We start from the raw sequence: 10,967 nt of genomic DNA, 5'->3' as shown, positions 1-10,967 counted from the left end.
CAGACTTCCCTTTCAGTGTTATCTGAAATAGAAATTGTGTGTCTCTTCCTTTGCAGGAATCCAAATGGACAGTTTATTATTTGAGGTCTGTTATTAGTATGAAGATTGGATTTATGCAGATGTCTTCATGCTATTTCACGTCCTCCCTTTGTGAACAAAGGCAAAATTTGGTGAAATGACTGAACAGATTTGGATAAGCAGACTGGAGCTGTTGAAGAGAGCAAAGCTAAATTACTGCCATGGAAATAAAACAGGAATTGGGAGTCTGGCTGGCTCTGTCTTCCAACCCTTTTCCTGAAGGAAAAAATTCATTTAGATCTCAGAACAGTTTCAGTGAAAGAATAGATGAGAAAACCAAAGTCCATTCTACTGACAAGAGTCCTAGGCACTGACATTCTGATCACACCAGTGAAGCCTCCAAGCCAGCATTAGTCCCTAGGATTGACACTAGAGTCATCTATTTTTTTTTCCTTTTTGTGAGGAAGATTGGTCCTGACCTAACATCTGTTGCCAATCCTCCTCTTTTTCCTTGAGGAAGATTGTTGCTGAGCTAACATTTGTATCAAGCTTCCTCTGTTTTATGTGGGATGCTGCCACAGTGTGGCTTGATAAGCAGTGCTAGGTCTGCACCTGGGATCCAGGCTTGCAAACTCCGGTCTTCCAAACCACTATGCCCCTGGCCAGCCCCTAGAATCATCTTATCAAATGTTGTCTAGAAAGCCTCTTGAAACACTGATCTTCCACCACATTTAGAGAGCTGTATTTCAAGGGAGACCAAGAGCAAGGGGTGACAGCATGGCAAGGTAGGAGGAGAACCAGACTAAGAATAATGAGAGATCTGGAGAGAAGGGACATGACTGAAAAACCTATAAGCCAGTAGATTCTATAGGACTTACTGGCTGATTCAATATGCGGTGTAAGAAATAAAAGAAAAGAGCGACAAAAGTGACTTTCAGGTGCGTGGCCTGGGTAGCTGAGAGAACAGAGCTGGCATTCACTATAAAAGGGCATGAAGATGGCTAAGCAAGCTTTGGGGCAGAAAATGGCAGAATAGGCAAGACTATTCATAATATCAAGATCCCTTTTATTCCAGGCACTATAGAAGAAACAGGATCAACAAGGCTGTGTTTAATATAAAGTCTGTGTCTTCAGGAAATTCAGATTTGTTCTAGGGAGAGACCAAAAAGTGGGTATGTTGGCCTTTGCTTGCCTCCAACTCATCCAGCTCTTGCTTCCTTCAGGGATTTTGTACATGTTGTTCCTTCTGTCTAAAAAGATCTCTCCAAATAATTCCCTTTACCTAGTGACTCCTACTTACCCTTCAGCTTATAGATTATGCATCAAGTCTCTAGGGTGTCCAGCCCCACACTCAATCTAAATTAGGTTTCTTTTAGTACTCTCTCCCCTAGCTCCTGCATTTACTTTTTCTTCAGAGAATAGACTTCAGTTTTTGGTAAATTGCTTTTACCTGAATTTATGTTTACTGGGAATCTTTCAAACCAGACCTCGGGTCCATGAGGACAGAGAGCACACACATTTTGTTCATCATCAGTTTCCAGTAGCTAAAAGCAGTACCTGGTACATATTAAGAAATGAGTAAATATTTGTTGAAATAATAAGAGATATGATAAAAATACATCCTGGGTGCTATGAGAACACAAAGAAGGCAGAGCTTAACACTATTAGCAGAGCGTGACAGTGAGACAAGAAGGCTTTAGAGAGAAAGTGAGAGAATATCTCAGGTTGTCCTAAATTATGAGATAAAATATGAAAATTAATTAAAAGAAAGGAGCAACTTCAAAGAGAAGAAGCAGCATATGAGAAAACATGGCAGAATACAGAATCATGTCACTTTGAAGACCAGATTAGCTTCAGAATGAGTAATTAAGCACAAATGAGAAATAATAATAATTTTAAAAACAATAATGCCAGAGAGGTAGAACAGAGACTAGATAATAAATTATTGATAACATGGGGCTCTTGGCTTCATCATTTATGGGAAGGGGAGTCACTGAAGGATTTTTCCACGGATTTGCTGGCCCTTAGAGAACTTTAGCACACCACCCTATTAACGTTACCTAAATGCCTTTGCTAGATTACTTGAGATATTTCAGCAATTATTCATTGTTGGTAGCTGCCTTGAAGAGAATAAATATGTATGATTTTCAGGGAATGCATATAAGAGCTAAGGCAGGATAGTATGGGAAAGATTTACATATATATAGGAAGGAGACTCCATAATGAGGTCTCAAACAAAGGAAGGACACAAGAATCCCAAGTAAAGACAAAGACATTTCAATAGCTAGATTGAAGGGGGTGAATCAGGACTGAAAATGGTAGATAAGGTTTGCTGCAGATTAGAGGGATCCAAAGTTGCCTGTTATCTTCAGCAAAAGCAGAACTGATAGCAGCAAGGTAGGAATAGATAGTAGGATTTTCTTCTTCTGTTCCTTGTAACTAAAGAATTTGGATGTTTCTTTGCCTCATCAGTTGACATTTTTGTTTCTGAACCATCAAGCTATTGAGCAGTGAATTATGATTAAATTTGTTCTAAAAATGAGTAATCCCTTCCCACATCTGCATGGCCTTCTTAGAGTGTCATTGATAGTAGAATTTGGGAATGTCTTACCTTCTTAAAGCCTCATTCATCTTATTTGTAAAATGTAAAATGTTCTTATGTTACAGTATGTCCTACATTTAAAGGAGAAAATTGTGAAAGCACACATTTTACATAAAAACCATACAATTAACTGAATAGTTATAACACGAATCTTTAATTAACAGGACATGAAGTCTGGCCCATTAGTCTTCGAAGTGCTGTTTTGAATTCCCTATTTCTCAGACTATAAATCATTGGATTGAACAATGGAGTGAGGATGGTATATGACACAGATATTAGGATGTCTTGACTTGAAGAATAATTGGACTTGGGCCTTAAATAGATGAAAGAGGCACAACCATAATGAACAGTTATCACAATGAGATGGGAGGCACAGGTAGAAAAGGTCTTGTATCTTTCAACAGAGGATGGAATTTTTAGAATGGCAGAAATGATGCGTATATAGGAGACCAGGATAAGTAACAGTGGAATAACCAAGGCAAACAAGGCAAGCATGAATAAGACCAACTGACTGAGGTGAGAGTGATGAGATGCCAACTTGAGGACAGGAGAAGTGTCACAGAAGAAGTGATGGAGCTGGTTGGAGGAGTGGAAGGGCAGGTTAAATATCAAGGAGGTGGTGACCAACGAGACAGTAAAGCCACAGGCACAGGCAGCAGCCACTAGTCCCACACACACTCCATGTCCCATGAGCACCATGTAGTTCAGAGGGTTGCAGATGGCCATGTAGCGATCATAACCCATGACTGCCAGCAGGAAGGAGTGAGAACAGCCAAGGAAGAGGAAGGAAAACATCTGAATGGTACAGCCCAGGAAAGAGATGGTCTTCTTCTTGGCCAGCAAGTCAGTCAGCATCTTAGGTACAATGACGAAGGTGTAGCAAGTCTCAGAGCAGGAGAGGACAGCGAGGAAGAAGTACATGGGAGTATGAAGTGCTCTGTCCAGCACAATGGTGGAAATGATGATGGCATTGGTGCCCAAAGTGAACAGGTAGAGAAGCAGAAAGACAACGAAGAGCAGCAGCTGCAGCCTGGCCAGAGATGAGAAGCCAAGGAAGACAAACTCTCTCATCAAAGTCTCATTGACCTGCTCCATGGACAGCACCTCTATACAGGAGAGTCAGGAACAGAGACAGAGACTACGATCCAGGGTGGAGAGTAGAAATGTATGGGAAACTCAGCACAAGGTCTGTAGGTGGTAGGCATTTTCAGACGTTTGATGGAACCCCTTCTCAAAAATGTCTGCTAAAATAATAATTAAGGCTAAATATGCAGCAGGATAACTGACAATCAGTTAGGAGGCTTTTTCTAAGACTAAGATCACGTCATTTGTCTAGCCAAGGAGTAAGGAATTATCGAATAGTTTTCCCTTTTATCTTATATATGTATTATTGTATGTTTCTTGCTTACTTCAAGCCCAAGAAAAATAGCTCTCCAAAAGTGAAAAAATATGGTTAACTTCAGCTATCCAAACTTGATCAGTACGTGGTATGAAAGAATGAGTAGTGTTCAGACACAAACATGTGAACCTCAGCTTATCCAACCATAAAATAAGAAGGGAGAGGAAGAATTAGATGATCTCTTAGCAAAAGTGTGTGGGTTTTTGTGTTTATTAATGACTTATTATATCATAAGATATGTAGTATGCATATCATATACCTCATGTCAATTACTCATTACAATAATCTTATGTCAATACCGAAAACAATAAGGAGAAAGGAAACCCTTTAGTATTATTTCTGACAGACTATCAAGAGATCAATTCGAAACATTACTGGAGGTTCTGCAAACTAGAGCACTGAGCTAAAAGTGGAACAGAAGATAACATTAGTTTAAAGAAAAATTTCTCCTTTTTCAGGAAATGAAGAGTCACCAGGGTGGTAGAAAAGGGTAATTAACTTTATGGCATTTTGCAACACACTTCACTTTTCCCATTCTAAGTTCCTCCGAGAAACTCACTGAAATAGTTTTGCAAAAATGTGTCTGAGCTCATCACAGAGAGTTAGAGACAATGGGAAATTCAACATTCTTCTGATTGCAATCCCCTGATATAAATCATAAGTTGTATAACTTTTATATATTTTTATGTCAATAAGATTTTTTTTTAATATTCCATTACTAAACACAGTTTTCAAACTGCTAGAAGGAATAATTTCAAAAGTCGTGTTTAGGACTTATATCAGAAAATTTTTTCAGAGTATGTTTTCCAACTGCCCAAGCCTAAGAAGTAAAGAAAGTAATTCTTCGGATGCAAAATCATCTAGCATTTTTTATTGTATCCAGTCTTTGTTTATAGTTTTCAGTATATTTATATACTTTTACATCATTTTGTGTTGAGGAATCATTTGCATCTGCTACCAAAATTTTCTGGTTTTGCATTTTTCTAGTCAATAGCAAATCTTAACTTCCTGGACTCCAAGTTAAATGATGGGAAATTTATGATACTCATTGTATCTAACCCTAGAATTGGGAGATTATATATTTTTTTTCTTCTTACTTACTAGAAACTGGTCCTAAGCATAGTAGTTGTAATTATTCATTTATTTGAATTTAGTATTAGGATACTCACATATGCAGATTTTAAAGCTCTTTAACGCAAATAAGAAGTTTTCATTCTGTAATTATAAAGATTTTTGTTTTAAATATAAATGTAAAGGATGTATATATTATGCATATCCCCATTATATACATATATGTGTGTATACTAGTTATGTGTTTTCTGTATCAAGGAACAAGAGAGGGAAACCAATGAGACAGTTTCCCTACATAATGCCTCCACCTGGACAAATGGATTTCTGTCTCTTTCAAGACACTGAGGGAAATCTAAATTTCTGGTCATGGCTTACCCTTGTATTATCACTTTCCCAAGATTTTTCTGGGTCTCTTTTCAACTAATTCTTGTCTAATTCCCATTATATCTTCACTCCACTGAGAATGATGTATAGAGTAGACCACAGAAGCTGAAATTCTCTGATTTTGAATGAGTGCCTGTATCTACTCAATACTCAAAAAAATTGTTTCAGTTTTTTTTTCAATTAGACACACGAAGACAGCCAATCTCAGTTAAGTGGATTTTTTTTTGACACACTATTAATATAATCCCACAATCTAAATGAATTGCGTGATTGATATCAATTTGCCCTTCTCATTGTGTATGGAGAACTGGTGGCACAGTTCATCTGAGAAGGCAGCCCCCATATGCTCAAGAAGACAACAGAGACCACAGCAGTGTGATATATCACTACCATGGATAGAAAGATAAAAGAATAAAAAAATTAAAAATGATCTTCCAGCCAAATATCCACAGGCTATAAAATTAAGTCAAAAGATCCTTCAATTTGGATTGAAAAGATCTATATTTTAGGTCTAGTTTTGTGTAAATTTGAGAAGGACACTTAACATGGATATTCAGTCTCCAAATTTTAAAATTAAAAGGGATAGGGCAAGTAATAACTGTAATAAACTGTTAGGATGCATTGAAAATATTTAAGCAGAGGCTCCTTGAATAACATCTTGCAGGAGGAATTTTGACTTTCGTTAAGAGTTGAATACTACCCCTTAAGAGCATTTTCAACTCAGGGAGTCCAAGCTTCTCTAGTTAAATGATCCCTAAGGTACTCTTATGATACTCTAGAATCTATGGATGGTATTCAAGTTATGATCCTTGTAGACAACGCTTCTGCATGTTTTTTTCTAACTCCTTAGATGCTCCATGGGGATTTTATGTAATCTGAATTTAAGCAATGACCCAGTACTTGAGGATACTGGGTATGTCAAATAGGGAGCAAACATACATATTTTTCAGATGCAAAACTTTTGGTATATTCAAATAGTTATATTAAGGAAAGCATCAATCAATTAACAGAGAAATTATGTAGATAGCTTCATAGAGTAAAGAAGTGGAATTTTTATCTTCTTAGATACACATGGAAATCCTGAATTTGCCTTATTAAAATGGAGTTTAAGTATCATATTTCAATTCTAGCCCAAAACATACATCCATTATAACACAGTAGAGAGAGAAGTAGAGATTTGGTAAACATCTGTTTCATTTAATCCACAAGTCAACCAATTGAAAAGAAAAAAGAAGAAAAGGAAATCTAGTTGGGAGCAAAAATGATCTATCCTGATCATAAAGAACAATTCAGAGGACTATATGGACCTTGCCCAATCATTCTTAGTACCTTGAGTTAAAAGTGGCCCCTGATTCTCCTTCTTATCCCTACCACTTACTGGAAACTGCCATGACTGATCTCCATGGGGGATTGAGAGGAATGTATCCTCAAGTACTACCCGTCACTTAGGTCCAGGCCCCACAAAGCCCCAAACTAGATCAATATTCTCCCTGCTCAGTAAGCACCTACATTGCTCTCCTCCTTTCAATTCAGACTGAAGCAGTCATTCAGTAAATGGCATCCCTTGACAAGTAGATTCTAAGCCAAAGATCAGAACCTGAGGAGATAACAGTAGAAGAGAATGAATCTGCCTTGAGATCGAAGCTTTCATCTGCATTAACAGAGGAAGCCTCCCAGTCCATCAAGACTCTCAGCTTCTCCAGCCAAAGTCACTGTCTTTAGAAGTTCTGCTTACCAACATGGGGTGTGGCTATTAGAAGCACGCACTGTGATTGTTGGACTCCTGAGGCTAGATCTACTGCCCTGGAGACATTATTTTGGGTTATTTAGAAGTCAAGTTTATTTCCGAAAAATATTGTCACCAGTTTCTCAAAGGTAACATGGTTGAAGAACCTGGGGAGCAGGAGCCATTAGTATAATTAGGCCATGTCCACATTGGATGTCAAGTTCATCTGTGATGGATTCTGAAGGAGAAATCACCACAATTAATACAGTAATGCAGATACCAAGTGGGAAATTTTTCTTGAATTTTAAGTCAGAAAACTGGTGTATTTGTCCAGTGATTCTCAACTTTAGTTTTTATAAGAGTCGAAGAGGGTTTAAGTACAAATTCATGTTCTCAGGTTCTTGTTCATAAAAATTCTAATTAGGGACATTGAGATGTTCTGCAAAAACCTAAACTTTTAACAAGTATCTTAAATCTTGTTGAGCTCTATCATTAAATTGCTTGTTATATTGCAAATATTTTTTGCTAGAAAGACAAAATATAAAGTTGTCAATTTCATCCAAGCTAATCCAAAATCAATATAATTCCAATCCAAATCCCAGCATGAATTGTGAAGCCAACCTGACCATCACATTTCTAAAGTTTACATGGAAGAATATAATAATTTTGAAAAAGGGCAAGTAATATAGGGACTCAATCTTCTCAGTAGTAAGGTGCCTTAGTAAAAAAAAAGCATGCTCCTGAAACACGAAGAGATAAATAGCACAAAGGTACAGAAAAGAGAGTTCAGAAACTGATCTAGGTATATTTGGGAGCTAGGTCTCTGGCAGAAGTGACTTCATAAGTTAGTAAGAAAAGTATGATTATTTAGTAAATAATACTGGGAAAACTGACTTCGTGTATGTGCTTCATCACTCAGAATGATGTGTCCTGGTAAAACAAAGAAATGGCTTACTGAAGGCTCAATTTTAGCACTAACTGTGTGACAACACCTGATGGAGCCCATATGTTTACTCAAGGCAGTATATACCCTGAACTAGCAAACAATGTATTGTATCCATTCTTCACTAACAAGAATATCTAAGTCTGGGAATCAGTGTGAGGGGAGATGGATATGATTCCTTCCATTATGACCCTTAATGACTAACTCACATAAGTTTGAGCTTTGTAGTTTAGATGTGTTTCCTAACCCCCCTCCAAAAAAAGATGTGTTTTTCCTTATTTCCCAAAGAAGTGTTGCTTCTATCAGGAAACTCAAACACAGAAATTAAGTCTTGCCCTTGGTCACTTCAGTCTGATTTGTTCTATCATAAAAGTAAGGGACAAAGGGGCTTATTACACTTAGCAGTGTAATTCATTCTATTTTTTTTATGATTGCTTGAGAATGGATTTTATTTTTCTAAAAATGTTTTGCGCAATATAGGAATTTAAACAACTTATAGACCTGTAAGCTATAGATAGATTGATCATTTTTATGAGTATCACTTAGAATAAGGAATATAGCTAAGTATTTTGATGAATACATAGACTTTTGCCAGTACACTTATTCTAAGTTTTTCGGTCTTTACTTGCAGATGATACACATCATTTGTTTTCCATCAAAATGTACTGACTTGCTTGATGGCAGAGCCAATAATGTTTTTTTCTTTTCTTTAAGAAATTTTAATAAATTTAATTTTGTTTTGAAAATTTTTTCCATCTTCATATAAATAAAAATGTGTATATTTAAGGTATATAACATGATGTTTTGATATACGTATATATTGCGAAATGATTAACTTAGAGTTTCAAACAGCATGGAACTGGGTTCAAAGGATAATGTCCTAAGACCCATGAAGTGGATGCTCCTAGTCTTTTAAGGTGTAATACCATTATAATGTATTTCACTGGTCTAAGCAGTCATAATAGGACTACCCATATTTCAGGTAAAGGGAAATAGAACACACATATCTCATTGGGAAGATACTCAAAGTATTGGTGGTTATCTTTAGTTTCTATAATCTTCCCTCTCTTCACAAATTATTTACATTCTTATCAGTTGCAATACATATATACCTTTCCCCAAGACCCCACAAAATCTCATCCAATCACAGAATTTGGCTGGCTCTGGCTCAAGGTCCAGGATCTTGTAATCTAAATCAGGTTCATGTACATATGGTGTAGTTTCTTTCAATTTGAAGATCTGTGAACTAAAGACGCAGATCATCTGCTCCTGATATATTCAAAATATAATAATGAGATAAGCTTGGGATAACTGCAATAGACTCCCCCTCTTGAAATGAGGCACATAGTAGTCAGTGGTCCATAAAAATTCTGAAATCCAGCTGGGCACATGTTGCCAGTCTTATAATTAGGACACAATCCTATTTCCTGGGAATGATTCTTCATGTCTTTTGGCTCTAACCTGTGAAGTCTTTTCCCAACTCTCTGATAATTCTTCCTTATCCATAGCCGATATTTATAGATGAGTAGTTTTTTTTTTTCTGATTCCTCAATGTAAAAAGTTGAGAGACTTAAAATCTTTTCATTTTTATTGTCTCTGTCTCCTTCAGCACATGGTATAAATTCTTTTAAAAATTTTGTGTGTTTATTATGTATCAATGAAAAAAATTAATTCCATTAGACAAAAGTCACACCCACATTTCTTTCTTTATCATGGGTTAGTTGTGAAGCTGCTGTATGACAATTCCTTTAAGGTTATCAAAAAGAGCTATTGTTTAACTTAGAGGATTTATGCCATTAGGATAGTTAGAAACCTTACTCGGTATAGATTTAAGTATTTCTGAGTTCTAATCAAGAGTCTTAGAACCACATTCTTGAGATCTTTATCCCGAGGCAATGGCTTCCTGATAGCACCTTGGATTTAATCTTGTCCCTGAAGTCATTTTTACTTTGAGAATCTGTTGGGAAAGCTTGGGGAAGTGATGAGAAATAACTTTATTTTCAAACCCAGCAAGTTCTGGAGATTTTATATTTCTTCTAAATTTTTCTCAAAAACTTAACAGCATCTTCTTTTGTTCCTACCATTCTTCTCATATTTTATCATTGATTGACACTTTTTATAATTTTTCTAGAAATTTTTCCAGAAAGTTCTTGAGTTCACTAACTTCCTTTTCTGTTTTCCAGGCTATAGTTTTACCAAACTATAATAACATTTTTCTCCCTATTCTTCAAATGCTTACCAACAGTTGCCTCCAGGTTCTTCCACCTTTCAATAATAGAATCCTTAAGCTTTTATTGATTTTTCCTACCATCAATTCCAAAATCAATGCCATATGTTTTAAGTTTTAATTACAACAGTACTCTGATTTTAGATACCAAATTCTATTGTAGTTATTTATCGTTGCATAACAAAATACTCAAAACTTTAGTTGTTAAAATAACAACGATTATTTATTTTGCACACAAATCTATACTTTTGGCAGGGCTTCATGGAGACAGCTACTACCTACATTTTGTGAGGTCAGCTTGTTTGGCTCAGTTGAGGCTGAAGGATTGATCCATTTCCAAGATTGTTCACTTATACGGCTGGATAGTTCTCATTAACTGTTTGGCTGTGTGCCTATATGGAACTGCAAGCTAGGAGCCTTGGTTTCTCACTACATGGGTTCTCCAAGGGTCGTATGGGCTTCATCAAAACATGGTGGTTAGGGTGTAAAAATGGATGTTCAAAAAGACAGAAAGTAGATGACAGATTTTAGAGCCCAGGGTTTATAAATGGATAAAGCATCACTTTTGCTACAATCTAGTGGTCAACATAGTCACTC

At 36.5% G+C, this 10,967-nt stretch overlaps 1 protein-coding gene across 1 annotated transcript; it reads right to left on the bottom strand.

Annotated features, from left to right (window-relative positions):
• Positions 1-2,773: 2,773 nt before the first annotated feature.
• Positions 2,774-3,715, bottom strand: OR10K1D (olfactory receptor family 10 subfamily K member 1D). Its single transcript, NM_001390958.1, has one exon. The coding sequence runs from the start codon at positions 3,713-3,715 to the stop codon at positions 2,774-2,776; it is 942 nt and encodes a 313-aa protein (NP_001377887.1).
• Positions 3,716-10,967: the final 7,252 nt, after the last annotated feature.

The sequence above is a fragment of the Equus caballus genome, chromosome 5 (genome assembly GCF_041296265.1).
Source record: "Equus caballus isolate H_3958 breed thoroughbred chromosome 5, TB-T2T, whole genome shotgun sequence".
NCBI lineage: Eukaryota > Metazoa > Chordata > Mammalia > Perissodactyla > Equidae > Equus > Equus caballus.
The sequence above is the reverse complement of the archived record's forward strand: the minus strand, read 5'-3'. Positions and strand labels throughout refer to the sequence as shown.

Bases quoted from the DNA above. Each gene is read 5' to 3' on its own strand.
- OR10K1D (NM_001390958.1), bottom strand. From the start codon at position 3,715: ATGGAGCAGGTCAATGAGACTTTGATGAGAGAGTTTGTCTTCCTTGGC.